Source organism: Myotis lucifugus, unplaced genomic scaffold (genome assembly GCF_000147115.1).
Source record: "Myotis lucifugus unplaced genomic scaffold, Myoluc2.0 scaffold_45, whole genome shotgun sequence".
NCBI classification, from domain to species: Eukaryota; Metazoa; Chordata; class Mammalia; order Chiroptera; family Vespertilionidae; genus Myotis; species Myotis lucifugus.
This window is the reverse complement of record NW_005871093.1, coordinates 1,820,466-1,839,950: the sequence shown is the minus strand read 5'-3', so window position 1 is coordinate 1,839,950 and position 19,485 is coordinate 1,820,466. Positions and strand designations below refer to the sequence as shown.

The 19,485-nt window shown below is 46.4% G+C and overlaps 1 protein-coding gene across 4 annotated transcripts in view; it reads left to right on the top strand.

The window, feature by feature from the left end:
- GALNT17 (polypeptide N-acetylgalactosaminyltransferase 17) overlaps nt 1-19,485 on the top strand; it is a 410,059-nt gene that overhangs the window by 203,639 nt on the left and 186,935 nt on the right. For all 4 annotated transcript variants that reach the window (XR_002829117.1, XM_006088223.3, XM_023753451.1 and 1 more), the window contains exons 4-5: nt 15,638-15,812; nt 18,640-18,837. Coding sequence is in view for 3 of the 4 variants with exons in the window: in XM_006088223.3 (XP_006088285.1) it covers nt 15,638-15,812; nt 18,640-18,837 (373 nt within the window). In the remaining variant the exon portion in view is untranslated. The remainder of the gene's footprint in view (nt 1-15,637; nt 15,813-18,639; nt 18,838-19,485) is intronic.

The following is a 19,485-nucleotide window of genomic DNA, read 5'->3' as shown; positions in this document are numbered from 1 at the left end:
ATCCTGGCAGTACATTAAAGGGCGTGACTGTTGAATGTGCTCATGGCAGTATTTGATCTGCTAGCTCTAACTCTTTCCTCAACATTCTGTTTCTGTCTCACCCCTTCTGGGGAGCCTTCCAAGATTTCCTTCTGCTCCCAGGGCACCGTGTGTAGTTTGGTGCAGCACTTGCCATGCTGTATTGCCGTTGTGTACTTGCCCATCTTTAAACTGTAAGACCCTCGAGGGCAAGAACCAACGCTCTTTCTGTGCTGTGTTCCCGGAGCCTTGCCCACGGCTAAGTTACCGTGATTGCTGAAGAGGTTAATTTACGCTGCACGTGTGCAAACTTTTTTTTCTACTTTCTCTGACAGGAGCGGTACATGACCTTTGTGATTGGTTTCTTTTTATAAATATATTTTTACTGATTTCATCCTGGGAGTTTTTGTATTTGGCATTATCGTTCATATTTTGGCTTCTATTCCATAGTTTTTTCGGTTTAGAACTCAAAAATATGCCTATCTCCAATCACTCACGTATCTCAGTGATCTGGACAGCTGTACCCTTGTCGCTGTTTCCCTGTGGAGCAGGCACACCTGGTCAGGCTCTTCTCTTGGTTGGTGTGTTCAAAGGTTGGAAACAGGAAGGCTCTGGTTAGGAAACACTTTTGAGTGAAAGGATATAGACACCCTCTGGGCTTGCAGGAGGGGTTTGGGAGAAGCACACCGGCATTGTTTGCTTTTCTTCTCGGCTTATAATTGCAGAGATAGGAGGATTCTGGTGTTGTGGAAAGATAACGTTTTTCCTGTGTTGTTGAGGCTCCCAGTGAAGTAGCTGAGAGACACCTCGTTATCACACATGTCCATGCTGGGCCTGGCTTCCTTACCAGACCATCACCTGCCTCCCCCCGCCTGTAAAAAGTCTTCGCAATCAGAAATGATGCTTGTTTTTGTCCCCAGCCAGATCAGTGCGGTGTGACAGCATTTGCTCTGTGGGTCTGTAATCACAGATGGGTGGTGCATTTACATTTCTTCTTGTGTGTTTTTAGGCCGCGGGGAGGAAAGGATAAGAGGGAGAGTGTGTATCTTTACACAAGAGATAACACGGGAACCCCAGCGAAAGCTTTCTTTGCAAACTGGCTTTAAAAAAAAACACAGTAAAACAACCAAAAAACTGTTATTTTGAAATAGCTATAAATTCAAAAGAAGTTGCAAGGATGTACAAGAGGTCTCACATACTCATCACTGTTTCCTCCATTAGTAACATCTTTTTTTTAAAAAAATATATTTTTATTGATATCAGAGAGGAAGGCAGAGAGAGAGAGATAGAAACATCAATGATAAGGGAGAATCATTGATTGATCTGGACCAAGTCCGCAATCCGGGCATGTGCCATTGACTGGAATCGAACCTGGGACCCTTCAGTCCACAGGCTGATGCTCTATCCACTGAGCCAAACCAGCTAGGGCCATTAGTAACATCTTGTAGAACCCTAGTACATGATCACAACCAGGAAATTGACTTAGGTCAATCTAGAGAGCTTACTCTGATCTCACCAGTTTAATGTGTGTGTGTGTGTGTGTGTGTGTGTGTGTTTGTGTGTATGTGTAGGCAGTTTTATACAACTTTATCACATATGTATATTCCTGTAACCACCACCACAACTGAGACACAGAAAAAAGCTCCCCCATGCTATTCCTTTTAACCACACCCAGCTCCCACCCCCATTCCTGCCCCCTGACTACCCTTATTTGTTCTCAGTCTCTATACTTTTGTTATTTCAAGAATGTTCTATAGAGTAAACCACACGGCACATGACCTTTGTGATTGGTTTCTTTTTAAAAAATATATCTTTATTGATTTCAGAGATGAAAGGAGGAGAGACATAAACATTAATAATGAGAGAGAATCGTTGATTAGCTGCCTCCTGCATGCCCCCGACTGGGGATCGAGCCTGCAACCCAGGTATGTGCCCTGACTGGGAATTGAACCATGACGTCCTGTTCATAGGTCAATGCTCAACCACTGAGCCACACCAGGCCAGGCTGTGATTGGCTTCTGCACTGAGTGTAAGTACCTTACAATTCATCCAAGTTGCTGTGAGCACCATGAGTTCGTTCCTCATTATTTCTGCCTATCGTTCCGTGGGTTGGGTTTACCACAGTTTGTCTAACATTTGGGTTGTTTCAGTTTGGGATTTTTACAGATAAAGTTGCTGTGAACATTCATGTGCAGATGTTTGTGTGAAAATTAATTTTCATGTCTCTGAGATAATACCCAAGAGTACAATGCTTGAGTTATGGTAAACACATGTTCATGCGAGCTGTTTTTTGGTCATTTATTCCATTTATGTGAAATCTGATTAATTTTTAATCTTCTAGCCTTGCCTCCAGTAGAGAATACGTTTTGTTTTGGCCTTGGAGACGGTAACTGTGATACCAAGAGGAATGGGGTTCATTCCAGCAGTGCCTGGAGCAATCCCAAAAGCATGTTGAAAGCCTCGCCCTATGATCAGACTGGGAACCCATTAGATTGGAACCCAGCAATATAAGAATGATGGAGGGTCTGACACAGCCCAGGCGCAGAAGGGAGGCCAGGCCACAGGAGAGTCAGACCCAGGCACTTCCAGGGGCCTCTGTCTGGGTCTCTGCTATCTCGGCCCCTTCTCCTTGTCAGCTTGTGAAGACTGGCCACCTCCAGCACTCCATGTCACCTGGAGGGATCTATGGCTGCAGAGACAGCTCAAAGCTGATATTGTAATGACATCTTCAGGCATTGGAGAGGGACAGGGAAGGGAGTCCCAGGGAAGGGAAATGGTGCTCTGGAATGGGTTGGATGCCTTTCCGTGGATCTGTCAGCTGTGACCAGGAGGGCAGAGTCCTGCACAGAACCACCACACACTAGTAGCCATGGGGCAGGGCTCCAGAAAGGGAGGGGCTGGGTGGACAAGCATACCACGGACTCTTAATGTGACAACATCAATGGGATTTGCATGTGGTATTTCCACGAGTTGGGGAGATAACTGAGGCTTTTGTGAAGGATGTGGCACTTGAGTTGGACCACGACAGACAGTTAGAATTTGGACTCGAGGAGGGAAATGACGGGGTGGGAGGCAGGAATCTAGAGACCGAGAAGCTTGGAACATGTAGAGGGAGGTGTGCAGATGGGATCGATAACTAGGAAATGATGGGTGGATTAGATGTTCAGAGAGTCCCAGGGAGAGATGGAGGGCCTTGCGGGCCACAGGACTGATGGGGGAGAGGGGAAGTGTAAACAGGTGAGTCTTTGATGTTTCTGACAACCCCTGAGCAGGAAGGATGTGGAAGGCTCCTAGAACAGCCCCGCTGGGATGGGGATCAGCCAGCCTGACTGAGAAGGAGAGGGAGGCGGGGCAAGGAAGCTCAGGGTTGTCAGAAAGGCCAGGCAGGCCATTTTCACCTTTATTCTGGAAGAGCAGTGTTTCAGCTTTGATCTTATTTTATTGGAAATGTGAGGTGACATTGACTTGAGTGTCTTTAGATCACTTTAGCTGGGAGCTCTGGTCGGCTTGCTGGACAGAGGCTCTCTGGCCTCAGGCTGTGTTAAAGGGAAGTGGGAGCTGTGCCCCAGACCAGCACTCAGCCCAGAGCAAACCCTTTAGGGCAAGATGGCTGCCTTCAGAATCATGACTCCTGCTGGCCACTAACTTCCTTCTTCTCTTACACATGAGAGGAAAGGCGGAGTCTGGCCTGAATGGGGCCTGCTAGTTAATTACCCCTACAGGACATCCTGGAACACCTGAGGCTGAGGCTTCTTGGCAAATGCAGAGCAGGCCTGATGAGTTGTCCCCCTGCCTGGGCTGAGGAGCAGGTATCTTCTTGGGTCTTGACCACACCCTCTGACAACTGGTCATTGATATTTAAAAAGAAGATGAAGCTTGGAGAGGCAAGTGTCTTACCTGTGGCAGCACAGCCAGAATTTACCGGAGCGGAGGCTCCAGCTCAGCTGTCCCAGTCCTGGAACCAGGCCTCTCAGGCCTCCTTTCTGTACCTCCTCCCCTCCTCCTCCCTCCCTCCCTCTGTCCTTCCCCCTCCCTTCTAGTTCACCACTGTTTCCCTTCCCCAAGCCCCTTCTAACCCTTCCTACATCCTTATGACTCATCTCTTTGTTTCCCAAGACATGTCTAGTTTCCCTTTACTATACTGTATATGTATATGTATTTTAAAAATGAATAATAATTTTAACCATTATTGAGTGATGCTATGTGCCAGGCACCAAGCTAAGCACTTAGCATGTGTTATCTTATTTAAATACCCAAACTGCCCTATTGGGTAAGGACTGTTATTATCCATACTAGTGACCTGGTGCACGGATTTGTGCACATTGAAAGGAAATTAATTAGAAGGTGGCCAGCGGGGCAGGACTGGACGAGACTGGCCGGACATACCCTGGAGCCAACCTCCTGCCGTCCCTCCCCATCTGGCTGTACCTGGGGCAGCACCGTGGCTTGAAGGGCATCTGTGGTGTGAACGGGGTCCCTCTGGCAGAGGTCCCTCGGCCTGGCCTATGGAATCGGGCCGAAACCAGCTCTCTGACATCCCCCAAGGGGTCCCGGAGTGCAAGAGGGCACTCTGCAAAGTTGCTGGTACAGGGTGTGGAACACAAACGCAAGTGTGCAGTAAACTAGATTCAGTGCCACAGTGCCCCAGCAACAACATAACCCACAGCTGAAGGTGGAATCGCACAGCTCCACGAGAAATCAGGTTCCCTCCTCTGTGGTTTCAGGGTGCGTCACCCGAGAACCACTGCTGCCAAGTCACTGCAGCTTGGCAGCTCCTGCATTGAGCGCCTGCCCCATGGTGGTCAGTGTGCGTCATAGCTACCGGTCGGACGGACACTTAGCATATTGGCCTTTTATATATGTAGATGGACTATTTACCCTGATGTCACAGAGCAGCTCAAGGTGAATTCTCCTGACCAGGTGTGTCCCTTCCTCCCCAGGTGCCCCTGGTTCAAGGATAAGAGCTCACAGTGCACCTGGGCTGGTGGCACCTTTATTCTTGAGACCTTCCCATTGTCATCTTTTTCTAGATCAAAGCATTCCTGCCCTGTGAACTCTCTGTGCGCACCAAAAATCAGTAGCACTTCTGTGAGGATTTAGCCCAAACGAGTGTGCAGTGTGGGAATGTCAGATGTGATGGCAGGTTAATATTAGCAGAGCTTCTGTTCAGCCAGCTCGTTCAGGTGTGGCAGTCCAGCTCACATCTGTTCTAACCTGCCAGTGCCTGTGCTTCCAGGTGTTATCTGTCTTTACAGTCTCTTAGGTTAGAAGAGACATATGAGGTTCTGCAGACCTTCTGGACCCTAACAAAAGCTGCTCTTTATAGAACACTTTTGTGCTACATAACATTTTAATATGCACCATTTTTTTGTTTGTTTTTGTTTTTGTGAGCATGCATAATAAGATCCTGTGCCTAGCAGGATCCTGTGCCTTTGACCTTGGAGATTTCAGGGCTGTGCATACAGAGGTCCCCCAATGCTAGAGCAGGAATGACCAGACGCCTTGCTCTAGTTATTCCATTTCTGGTTGCTAGTTTAAAGAAAACACCGAGATGTGACCCTGTTCTCTCCAGGACTTCACGTGTCTTCTGTGCTGTTTTGCTCTCTCCCCTCCCCCCTTAATGACTGTGACTTTTGCTATTTCAAAGGAAGAGGTTTGCCGGCTTCAGAGCATTCAGAATGCATTCAGAATCAATATCGTAGTAAATAAGAAACATAATGAAAGAGAAACACACTGCAGCCTGTAGGCAAATTTTATCGCTTACGTTCACATGTTATTATTAGAATCAGCTGCAAATACCAGACTTTCAACTGCCTTTTGATGGGGCAAGATAGGAGACTACTCCTGTAATTTGGGGTAACAATTTGGAGACATCACCTATAGGCATTATGATGTTCCTCTGTTGGTTTGGGCTACTTGTGCCTGTTGTTTAAAAGGTGAAATTTAAATGGAAGAAGTGGTGGAGAGGAATTTCTTAACAAAGGAACTGAAAGCAGAGATGGCCTTCGCTTTCAAAGCGCCTCTCTTGAATGCACAACTCCGTGTGATATATTTAGTTTAACACTTTGGTATTTGTATCTCACATCTCTTTTCTTGCTTCTTTTCGTCTTTTGCTTTTTTTGTCCTTGCTTTGATCTCACTGGAATCACCTTTAAAATGCTTTCATACACAGCAAAAACATCCCTTTTTTATCTTCCCCATTCTTCCTGAAGTTTCTTGTTCTCACCTCTCTTTTGTTCCCGTAGTCAGAAAATGCATTATTTAATCCACAAAGCTGAGAGATGCTCAGAGAATAAAATATTCACTATGGCTGCCTTCCGTGTTATTCCATTCTGCATTTTCACACGTGTACTTCCTCTCCATCCCTATTGTTAAAGGCCAGAATTTTCCAGAGCCAGACAGGCCCGTGCAGCAGGGTGGAACCAGGGCTCTTGTATCCCTGCTGTCCCTTCAGAGTTTGGTGGGCTGCCTGGAGGAGTTGGAAGCTAGCAGGTCCTCCTGGATGCCCACTTTTTTTGAGCCCCTCCTTCAGCCAGTGGGCTCCTTCTCCGGACAGGGCTGACCACTGTCTGAGGACAGTTGCCTAGAAAGGTAGATGTGTGTGCCAAGGCCAGAGCAGCAATGTGGGTGCCTCAGAGTGACAGAGAGCCATCGCAGGAGAAGCCTAGGTCTGGCTTTCTTCTTCTTCTTTTTTAATCCTTACCTGAGGATATTTTTCTATTGATTATTAGAGAGAGTGCAAGGGAGGGAGAAGAGAGAGATAAAAACATTGATGTGAGAGAAACATCAATTGTTGCCTCCCAAGGGCACCCACTGGGGCCAGGATTGAACCTGCAATGGAGGTACGTACCCTTGACAGGGAATCGAACCCGTGACCCTTAGGTCGGTGGGCTGATGCTCTAACCATTGAGCAGTAGCCAGGGCCTCGCCTGGACACAGGTGCAATTCCACGTGAACAGACAAACAGCTTCAGATATCACAATCATCACATCCACAGGAATCAGAGGCAGAATGACAAGGAGCGCAGGCATGCCACTGACAAGCTTTCCGCAAAGTATTCATCCTCTCTATGGCTCAGTGTCCTCATCCAGAAAATGGGGCTAATACTCCCCCTTACCTCACAGAGTTGTTAGGAGGGTAAAAAGAGTTGACATAAGTCAAGGGGTCACCACAGTAAGTGGCACTTAATTAGGACTCAGTGAAAGTTCAAACAACATTGCGGAATGCTATGAGTTTGCAGGATAGATTACTGTCTAGTTAAATATGAACGGGGAACTAATCCAAAGAGTGTTTTTGGAGCATCTCATGATTAGCTGACATTTTGAGTCAGCTTGGTTAGCAGTTCTAGGATATAAATATTTCATTTTTGATACAGATGGGCATAGTATTTAACACGGTTGAAAAGTAGTGACTGTCAGCATAAAAGGAACTTTGCATCCGGGAAGTGAGCCTCACCAGGGTGCACTGGCCATGAAGCTGATAACTGATGATGAAGCTTATGGTTGGGGCCCTTTTCAGCCCTCCAGGAGGGAGAGGGGCCTAATGATGTGTTAACATGTGCATTTGTTTTTGTAGGATTTACAGAAGAGAGATTTCTTTTTCTTTTTCTTAAAGAAGCTCCTCCAAATTGCACACACTTCAGGTCCCACAAAGCCTGCCTTAATTTCTGGATCTTTCTAGCTCTGTTTGGCAGGTGAGAAACCTAGAGGTGGCATGGCCAGGATATGCACCAGGTTTCTCCACCTTCCCTTTTTTAATTTTAAAAGCTAATTTTTAACTTAAATTTTTAATTGCATATACTTGACGTGTTACACTGTGTAAATTTAAGGTGCACAGTGTCTTACTTGGATACATTTATATATTGTAATATGATGGCTGCTGTAGCGATATTTATAACATTACAGATGTTCCTTCTCTTACAGTGGAGTGACAGCCCTATAAACCCATTGTAAGTTGAAAACATTTTAAGCCACAAATGCATTTAATATACACAACCTACCAAACATCACAGCGTAGCCCAGCCCATCTTAAACATGCTCAGAACACAATATCCAAAAACACCAGCAACACAGTATGGAGCATCGGATGGTTGCCTTGTGGTCACATGACTGACAGGGAGATGTGCTCGCTGCTCTGCCCAGCATAAAGAGACAGTATCATACTGCATATCACCAGCTCAGGAAAAGATCAAAACTCAAAATAAGAAATATGCTGTTGCACCATCAAAAGTAAAAAACTTGTAAGTCCAGCCATTATAAGTCGGGGACCGTCTGTGCAATATTATTGTCTATATTTATTGTCCTGTGTATTAGATCTCTGTGGCTTATTTACTACATGTGATAAGCTTGTAGCCTTATGCACCATCAATCTTATTTCCACCCCATCCCCTGGTAACCACTACTTGACTCTGTTTTACAGGTTCCATTTTTTTAGATCACACATGAAATCATACAGTGCTCGTCTTTCTCTGTCTGCCTAAAAGATAACTTAAAAATTCACTACTGGCCTTTGTATGGGTACTTTCATGCATTTTGTTTGTTGTTTATTGCAAGCATAAAGATATTCTCAGGCATACCTGAAAATCTAGGTGTTTTACGTCTATTTTTGTGTTCTTTTTATGGCATCATTCTCACAAGTAGCCAATATTGAATATTTTATATAACTTGTTTAAAAAGACACTGTGGAAATGTAAAGCATCGTGACTAATGTCTGTGCTCAAACTGTGTTGCAGACCATGTTTTCCCTGATCTTCTGGTCCTCAAGCTGGGAGCCAGGAGCTGGGGGTGAGGGATGAACACAGGTCTGAATCCTCCCCTCAGAGAGGTCAGAACCCCCTCACTGAGTCTGGGGGTGCTTTTGGAGTCGACTTCTCTGATCCCCATGTTGGTTATCTGGTTAGCGGAGATTAGGGACCAACAACCACAATGGGGATCAGAGAAGCTAACTGGCAAGGGAATATGGACTTAGATCTTCAGCGAGGCCTAGGGGTTTAAACTCACCCCAAAACTTTGCTTTACCTCTTCCTCTCCACCTTATGAAGTGACTAGGACTTACAGACACAAAAGCCACATATTGTATGATTCCATTTTTATGAAATTTAGAGAGGAGGCAAATTCATAGAGACAGGAAGCAGATTAGTGGTTGCCAGGGGCTGAGGGAGGGCGAGAAATGGAAGCTGACTGCTTACTGGGTGCAGGGCTTCTGTTCTTGGTGATGACAAGGTTCTGGAACCAGACAGTGGTCATGGCTGCACCACACTGTGAATGCACTGCATGCCCCTGAATTTGGAGACTTTAAAATGGTCAAAATAGTAAGTTTCTGGTTGAGTATTTGTGACCCCAGTAAAAGCAATTAAAAAAATCAACGAATGCTTTGAGAAGCTTGGGGTTGTGTGAGAATCGTCTGGAGTGCTGGTCAACCCCGCTACTGCCCACTAACTTAGAAATTCTTAAGATGGTCTTGAAAACCTGCATTTTCACACAGTCCCAGCTAATTCCGGCTTTGAGACAGGTGGTTTTTGTTTTTAATTGGAATGTGCTATGTGTACTATTTCTTGTCCTATTTCTCACAACCTATGCATTCCCAGCTAGCAGCATGACCAAACCTCAGCAATGGCAGGCAGGGACAAGGGTTGAAAATGAATGGCTGTGGTGATGACATGGGCACTGATGGTGGCAGAAGTAATATTGGTAGAATTGTAGCAGTAACAGCAGTAATAAGAACAATAGGGAGAGTGAGAGCAGACGCCAGGATCATATGGGGTCCTAGTCAGGGGACTAACCTAATTGTGAGGGTGTTCCATGCAGGGGTAGCCAGCAATCAGGATCCCAATTTTGGAAATGGCAAGAAAGACCCTCATTATGTAGATTGGAGTCATCTCCCAGTGGCTCAATATTGCAGTCAAGGCAGGACAAGAAGGCCCAGGTAGTGGGAAAGCAGAGACATTACAATAACAGCAAGAAAAACATCTCCCTCCTGGTCCCTGCAGTGGCAACCCTGGGGTTCTGGCACAGCTGCTCAGTTAGGATGAGCCCTCTTCCACACACACGGGCTGATTCCCTGCAGATGGGGCTGGGTCGGGGGCCAACTCTAAGCCAGAGCTACTCAAAATGAGGTCACCTGAACAGCAGCAGCAGCAGCAGCAGCAGCAGCAGCCCTTTGGAACTTTTAAAAATGCAAGTTCTTGGGTCACACTCCTGACCTGTTGGTGAGGCCGGTGCAGGTTCAAGTCTGAGAAACACGCATCTAACTTAGATGGATTTGTGCCAAGTTGCCATATTTTGAGGGAAAATTAGAACATTCAATAAGTCTCATCGCCAAGACCTGATAACTGTGAGAGTTGAGGGATACAGGCATGGCCCAAACGCCTGTGTGGCCCGGAGGTTCATGCACTGGTTTGGGGAGCAGGTGGAGATGAGTCTGCTAGGTCAGCACTTGCTTCTGAGCTGGGCTTAGAGATAAGGTTCTGGACTGATGGTTTATTCTCTTACATCACTCCAAGTGCGGGATCTAAATATAATTCCATAATAATGTGTGTGTTTTTAAATATAATTTTTATTGATTTCAGAGAGGAAGGGAGAGGAAGAGAGAGATAGAAACATCAATGATGAGAGAGAATTATTGATTAGCGTCCACAACCCAGGCATGTGCCACAACCGGGAATGGAACCGTAATAGGTTGACACTCGACCACTGAGCCACGCCGGCCAGGCCATGATAGTGTGTTTTTTTTGCTTTAGTTCTGTTTGTAACTTTCTTGTTGTCAATGTGTACTCCTTGAGCCTGATGACAGGTGTTTCTTTTATTGTTAAGGAGCAGATTTATCTCCCTCCCGGTCCCTTCTGATCACAGGCAGTAATGCTTCTTCCCTGTTGACCTCCCCAAATGCTGTTTACCAAAACGTATAACACACAAGGATTCCCAAATGGCTCTCGACCAATTTAGTATTGGATTTTGTAACACTGGAAGGTAAACATTTATTTTTGCAGAAATGAGTTTCTGTTTTCCTCTCTGAGTTTGTCAGGGAGAAAAATCTTCTGTAAAATGTTTTTCTTACTGTTATTGTAATGTGGTAGAATGGGTTCATTTGTTAAGGATGACATTTCTTAGGTAAAGTGTTTTTCTTACTGTTACTGTAATGTCTTAGAATGGGTTCATTTGTTAAGTGTGACATTTGGGGATTTGTTTCCTTCCTGGGTGAGCCTGGGGCCCTGTTTTTACTTGGTTAACGTGTGGGTTCTCTCACTTTAAGGCAATTTTCAAATCTCAGCACACCAGTGCCCTCAGGCTGTCACAGTCCTGTCCACCAGGACCAGTCTTTCTGGAAGACTCTCCTGAGCTGTCTACTCATCCTCTTCTCCCACAGGGCCCAGATGCATTCCGAAGGGAATTCTTTTCCCTCACTGGTCCCATTAGGAACCTGCTATTTGCGTAAATCAATGGTCCATCTCAACTCTCATTTTCTCTAATGCATTTTGATTTTCCTGACATTGGACGTGGAATAACTCTGAGGATAAAAATGGTGTCATTTTTCAGCCACATGGCCTCTCTATACATATTTGTGAAATGAATGCACATATGCTTCTTTTGTAAACTCTACCCTTGATATGATTCTGCCTCTTTGATGCTGTTTCTAGCCCATCTGATCCTCTAGCTCAGCGGTTCTCAACCTCTGGGTCGCGACCCCTTTGGTGGTTGAACAACCCTTTCACAGGGGTCGCCTAAGACCATCCTGCATATCATAATAGTAGCAACATTACAGTTATGAAGTAGCAACGAAAATACTTTTATGGTTGGGTCACAACATGCGGAACTGTATTTCAAGGGCTAGAAGGTTGAGAACCACTGCTCTAGCTTGTCTTCCTGCCTCCTCACTACACACGTTTCCGGAGTACAGTTCTAGTCTTCACTCTCTCCTGGAACTCTCACCCTCTTATGGGCCAACATCTCTCATCACTGTGTCCCCGATGCTTTGTGCCTTTCCTCCTCACCTCTGAACCATTCTTTCGGTTCAGCAGGCCACCCCTGCACGTCTGCAGGGCTTCACCCAGGTGAACTCAACTTGTTCTTCCACTTCTCTTTTTCCCCCTCTTCTAATTAATGGCATCTTCCCAATCACCCAGTCACTGGTGGTTCTATAGATCCAATTCAATGCTCATGTCTTTTGATTATGTCTATGGTCTGGAATAGAGCACATGTTCAAACCTCTGCTTAACTCAAACACTACCTTCTCCATGAACACTGCCAACCAAAATAATTTCTCCTTCTGTGACCCCTCATAGCACTTTCCTTCCAACAGCCATTTTCCCCCTTTGACCTTTGCTCTGTTTCCCTTGTAATATTGAATATTCCAACTCTTTGAACTTGTTTCCCCTCCTGCACTACATTCTAAGCATCTTGATGGAGCACTTGTGTTAGAGTTGATTTTGAGTATGGGCAGGGGCCCAACCCAATACCTTATGGGGTGCTGAGTCACATGCAGGGGCTGGGAAGAAAAGCCTGCTCGTTGTCACTTGCTCTTGAACCCTGTTAGTGGCAGGGTGACATCTCCCACAGAATCCCATAGGTCATCACTTCAGTTGCATGTGGAACAATGTGTATCTGAAGCATGTCAGGGTGAAGCTGGTATCACCCACTTGCTCTTTTGACAAACTTGTAAATGCCTGCCCCTCCCGCTCTCTCTTCTGACGTCTCAGTCACAACCACTAAACCAATGAGGAGAACACTTGACACTTGGAGACGGTGACTGTCATGGCCAAGAGCTGCCATCAGTTACTGGGAAGAGCCAAAACTCGGTCCCAGGTCGCCTGGCAGCTAAGGGTTAACAAGTGTGGGTCCCCAGGCGTGGTGTTCAGTGCTCAACATTCAGAATGTTCTCTCTGAACTTATGGAGATTCCCAGGTTCCTGCCATCATGGGCGAACCCTCCCATGGGTGCTGTGCCCATGCGTGGTTCCTTGCCTCCTCCCATGGTGTGTCCTTTTGTCCCCAGCACGCATGGGGGAAAAAGGAAAAACCAAATGGGTTAGGCATGGCCTTCTAACCTTACTAGTATTATTGTTCCAAGAAATTTAACACAGAAAAAGCCAGCCAACTTGTAGTAGATGGTTTCTAGATGCTGGACATTCTTTGGGCCACCCCAGTCCCAGTTACATGGTTATCCTTCTAATTCATGGTGAGTGAAGAAACAGAGGGTCCCCACAGCCTGGCTTCTCCACCAGCATCCTTAACAACTCTTGGATGAGGGCAAAGATGTCACCCACCTGGAAAACCCACAGAGGGCATGCTGTGTGCTAAGATGGTCCTATGTACTTCCAGCTCAGTGGTTCTCAAAGTGTGGTTCCCATATAAAGCATGGACACTCCTGGGTCCACTTAGAAACAGAAACTCTCAGGCTCCACCCTAGATCTTTGAAAATGAAGCTGTGGGGAGGGGTCAGCAATCTGTCCCAACACCTCCCGGAATGCTGATGTGCCCTCTGGTTGGAGACCACTGCTCTAATGGATAGGCCTATTTTTCCATCTTGGACACAGCTTCCTCAGTGCCCTGGGCTGCTCTGAAATCTCTGTTCTAGTGTCCTAACCCTTCCTAGAGTGAAAATAATTACTAAGCCAGCTACTCAATGTTGAGCATGTTATATGATGCCAGATGCCAGGGATAATTCTAGACATCTATGTATATTAACTTGTTTAATGCTCACCACAGCCCTATGAGGTTCCCCTTCTGTAGATGAGAAAATTGAGGCACAAATTGACTGGCTGAATTGCCCAGGGTCACCCCGGGAATAAATGTTAGCACTTGGTTCTGAAACCAAGGCAGTCTGACTCCCAACCACATGCTATGCCTCGTTAGAGGTTTCTGCCACCTCCCCACCCAGGCTACAGTTTTTCTCCTTTCTAAACAAATGCCTGTATTAGTCTGCTAGGACTGCCATAGCAAAGTACCACAGACTGGGTGTCCTAACAGAATTAATTTTCTCATATTTCGGGAGGCTGGAAGTCCAGCCAAGATCAAGAAACCCTGTCGGCAGGGTTTCTCCTAAAGCCTCTCTTCTTGGTTTGCAGGTAGCTGCCTGCTCACTGTGTCCTCACGTGGTCTGTCCTCTGTGTGCATGTCCCTGGTGGCTCTGTGTGTGTCCAAAATCTCCTTTTTTTGTTTTGTTTGAAATGATATATTTTTACTTTTCAATTGCATTTAACATTCAATATTATATCAGTTTCAGGTGTATAGCATAGTGGTTAGACATAATTTATGAAGTGATTCCCCAGTAAGTCTAGTACCCACCTGGCATCACACATAGTTATTGCAATATTACTGATTGTATTTCCTATGCTCTACTTTACATCCCCAAGACATAGTATAACTACTAATTTGAACTTCTTAATCTCTTTATCTTTTTCAACCTTCTCTTATCTGCCAACCATCAGTTTGTTCTCTGTATCTATGAGTCCTTCTCTATTTTGTTTGTTCATTTATTTTGTTTTTCAGATTCCACATATCAGTAAAATTATATGGTAATTGTCTTTCTCTGTCTGACTTATTTTATTTAGCATAATGCCATCTAGGTCCATTCATGTTGTTGTAAATGGTAAGATTTAATCTTTTTCATGGCTGAGTAGTGTTTCATTGTGTACATGTACCACACCTATATTCAATTGTCTATCATGGATACTTCAGTTGCTTCCATATCTTGGCTATTATATATGAAATATTCTTTGTCTCTGGCGATAACCTTTGTTTTGTCTAGTGTAAGTATTGCTCTTCCAGCTTTTTTCAAAAATTCCACTTGCCTCCGACATTTGGTGATCGTTATGTACATAAAGGTATCAACCTTTAAGTCTGTGGAGTTGGGCCCATTTGGCCTGTGTTTCAACCCTTCCATTACTAGGTGTGCAACCTTGGGGCAGGTTAGCATCCCTGAGACTGTCTCTTAATTTGTGAAGTGGAATTAATCTAGGTTAATAATTAATGGAATTAATCTGGCAACTCCCTAGGGTTGCTGTAAGGTTTAAATTAGGTCATAGAAATAAAGCACTTTACACTACCTGCTCGTGCAGAAGGAGATGTACGTAATCTCTGTGAGCACTGCTTCTGCCCATGGGGCATGTTCATTACTCGGCAAAGATTTCCTTCACATCCTAAGACCAAAGCACCAACCCTGTTAACATTGCCTCTGGTGCATGACTATGTGTCTGGACCACTTAGGGCATTTCCTATAAAAACCAGTGTATGTGCAGATGGAAATGCCCATCTAGCAGTTGACAAACAGGACCAGGGGACAGTGGGAGGACGGGAATGCTGGCCAGGGAAGGGCTGTGGGCCACAAAGACAATCAACCTCAGAGGACACCTGCCAGCCTGCAGCAGTGGGTTCTAAAAGCCGGGCCTCCCTTCTATCCAGGTGTACAGCTGGGCTGCCGGAAGAACATTGCTGTCCTGGGCCGCTGTGTCGTAGATGTCTTCTGACTCACACTGACTGGGTTTTCACAATTTTCTACTAAAATCACCAACACGCAAACTTTTCCGCAATCTCAATTTCCTGAAGGTCTGTCGGCATCGCAGTGGGTTGGACACACGTTTGAGATGACATGTCATGGACGATCTTGTGTTTTGTCATTTACAGAGGAGCTGAAGGCCCCCTTAGAGGAGTACGTCCACAAACGCTACCCGGGGCTGGTGAAGGTGGTGCGCAATCAAAAACGGGAGGGCCTGATCCGAGCGCGCATTGAGGGCTGGAAGGCGGCCACCGGCCAGGTCACTGGCTTCTTTGATGCCCACGTGGAATTCACTGCTGGCTGGTAGGTCACGCGCTGAACCCTAGGGGTACTCAGGACCTGCAGTGAGGTCAGGAGGGGTTAGAGTCTGGGAGGTGGGTGCCTGATTCCTCTGGGGCCCCTGGAAGAACGGAAAAGAGTGGTTGGAAAAGAAGGTGAGACCACAGTCTGGGATAAAACTGGGAAGCAGGGAGAAATTTATCTGCTGTCTACTCAGTCCATCATGTCATTGTCATAGGTCCCTTGTGATTCCTCGTTCTAGGCAGACACTGTGTCTCAACTTTCACTAAGTTGGCCTGTAGTAATCCTCTCAGCCTCCTGATGATGATAAAGATGTCTGTCTTGTCCGTGTGGCAGGTCCGGCATGGGCTGTCTGTGGCTCTGCTCCACCTGTCCTCTGGACTCACTCCTGTCTAGGAAACACCACTTTTGTGGCTCAGAGAAAAGAATGCCGGCTGAACCTTGCAATGACTATGAAAGTGTCTGCTCTGTGGTGACGTTGTCACTTCTGCTCACATCCCCCTGGTTAAAGCAAGTCACATGTCCAAGCTAAACATTGGTGTTGAGGGAGAGAGTACAGCCCTCTGCCGGGAGGCCCTGTGAGCCACATGGTAAGAGGCAGGGTTTTTCCTGGAAGGGGAAGCAAATTACTGGGAACAGTGGTACACACTATCACCCTGGAGATGAAACTGCTCACTTCACAAGCATTCTTTGAACACAGTCTCCTGTCCCCATGCTCAGTAAACCATCCAGAGAGAGACTGAGCTGGATGCTTCTCAGCGTGTGGCACCAGGCAACCTGGGGGAAGTGTGGTCCATTTAAGGAGACACTGGGGCTTTGGGTTTGGGGCTGAAGCCAGACCAACTGGGTTAGAAGCCTGGTTCTACCACCAGCTGGCTATGTGGCCTGGGGCAAGTGACTTAACCTCCCTGGACCTCCGTTTCCTCATTTGTAAAATGATGACCATACTATGTATTTAATGGGATTGTTGTGAGATTTAAATTAGCCAGCACATGTGACATGTTTAGAATGGTGCCTAGCTGGTAGTGAGTCATCAATAAATATGAACTATCATTAGCTTATTAGGAAAAATATGTGTTCATAGATTAACAAAGGCAGCCTGTAATCAGAGTGACATGGACAAGGTGGAGAAGATGGTCTAAGAGTTGAGAAGGAGGAGAGAGCCTTCCTACTGGGGGTAATTAGGGAAGGCTTCTTGGGAGAGGCGGCACATGATCTAATAAGCCTCGGTAGGTAGCCAGACTTCCTACCAGTGGCAGAAGGGCATTCCCAGAGGAGAGCAGCGTGAGAGAAGACTAGGAGGGGACAAAGAACTGAAGCGTGTCTCGACCTCAACTTAGATGGTGTGTGCAGAAGTATTGGAGGCAGTAAATGGTCCAGCGTATATTTTATTGCTCATTTTAAATAGAAAGATGAGGTGAGCCAGCAGGTAATTCAATAGCTGCAAATGAAAAGAGATGGGATGTAGGCCGAGCATTCTCATCATTCTTCCAAATAATGCAGAGGAATGGGGTTTCACTTGACTCTTTTCCGGAGCCTGTGCCCCATGTTAAGCGGGGAGATTAATGCCTGGCTTGTGAGAGCCATCTTCTTCCGGAATGTGGGGATCTGCTGGGGAGACACACACTGGCAGGGTGACTTACCATCTGCTTTCTCCCAAGCCAACAGGGCTACACTTAAGAACCTGGAGCCTTCAAACTTCAGAGGGAAGGCAGGGGAGGGGCTGGAGTGGGGGGCAGGGGGAAGAGATCAACCAAAAGCATAACCAATAGACACATTCACTAGGGCAGTAGTTTTCAACTTTCCTAATGCCGCGACCCTTTAATACAGTTCCTCATGTTGTGGTGAAAGAGTCCATAAAATTATTTTCGTTGCTACTTCATCACTGTAATTTTGCTACTGTAAACAGTATGTACTTATATATGTGTTTTCCGATGGCCGGGGAGAGGTCAATGGAGAAAAAAGGTGACCTATGTAATACTTTAAACAATAAAGAATTAAAAACAAAAACAAAGGAACAAAAAAATGAGGGCATGTACTGGGGGGTGGGGCTGGCCGGGGAGAGGTCAATGGGGAAAAAAGGAGACCTATGTAATACTTTAAACAATAAAGAATTAAAAACAAAAACAAAGGAACAAAAAAAGCTGGAGCCAGGTCACTGCCTATCTCCCCGTGCAGCCCTGAGGGGCAGGCTCTCTGGGAGGCAGGAATCTGCCTGCGTTTGCATTTAATTCATCCATCCGGTCAGCCATTGCTAACCAATTCAATTAGATCCCTTTTAAGAAATCAATTAAATAATCAATTAAAACAACTGAAATAGTCACACACACACACAAAGAAGCTAGCGAAATGCTTATTAAAACCAGGCCATCGAGGACAGAAGTGACCTATTTTGGGAAAGGGAATTCAGCTCCTGCAGAAAATACAAGAGGCATCTACCAGTGCCCTGAGGGGGAACTGAAGCCGCTGTGTAAAACTGTAATGCGATGCAAAGCATAGAGTCAGGTGGCCTTGCTCTGGCCCACTCGGCAGGTTTAAAAGACAGGCTGGCACTTTCTGAATTCTTGCTCCAGGCCTCTCCTGCAGGCATCAGCATGGTAGCATCCCACTTGGCGAGGGCCTGGGCTGCGTGGCAGGGCGCTCACTCACAGCTGCACGATCCAACTGGGGCAGGCCACTTGGGAGCCTCAGTTTGCACCCGAGCTCCAGCCTGCCAGAGCCCATCCGTTAGCTACATTGCTGCTGCTCATTTCCTGCCATCCGGGGGTCTGTGCCCGTTGAGGTGTGGGCTACTCAGGAGAGAGACTTTATTTCTGCTTCTCTGTTTCAGGGCCGAGCCGGTTCTCTCCCGAATCCAGGAGAACCGGAAGCGGGTGATCCTCCCGTCCATCGACAACATCAAGCAGGACACCTTTGAGGTGCAGCGGTACGAGAACTCGGCCCACGGGTACAGCTGGGAGCTGTGGTGCATGTACATCAGCCCCCCGAAAGACTGGTGGGACGCCGGAGACCCTTCGCTCCCCATCAGGTCTGTGGCAGGCACGCTCTGGTGGCCTTGAGTCCCAAATCCCAGAGGACAGAGGAGCCAGGGGAGGAGGCTAGGGGACACTCTGGGGATGGGGCAGTGGTGTGTAAACGCTGCTTTAGGAATTTTGGGTGTCCTACCATCGCAGCATTTTGATCCTTTAGCTACAGTTTTCAAGAGCAGCTTCTTAAACAGAAATCCTGAAAGACTGAATGGATGGCGTTACACAGGGTGTGAAAGCCCCCTTTCTAAGACCCCCAAAGGGGACTCTTTTGCTGTTCAGCACAAGCTTTATTCAATGGTTCTATCCATAATTAAAAGTGGGCATATGAAAAAGAAATAATTCAATGGCCAGAGAATGGGGAAGCAGAAGCATATTCTGGTTTTGGCTTGGGGCAGAGAAGTTGTGTAACCACGAGGGTAGAAATGAAGGGGTGGTCTAGGCAAATAAGGGAGAGGAATATTCATGATCTTTCTGGGAACGGGGTGGTGGTTTTCCCCAGAATCGGGCTTCCACCTCTTTTCTGTTGTTCTTTGTGGTCCCTTCTGGTTATCATCATGGTGAATATCAGTTGTCATGGTGCTCCAGGTGTCTGCAGAGTGGGGTCCTTCTGGAGGTTGAGGGGAAAATCCACCTTTTTGCCTTTTCCA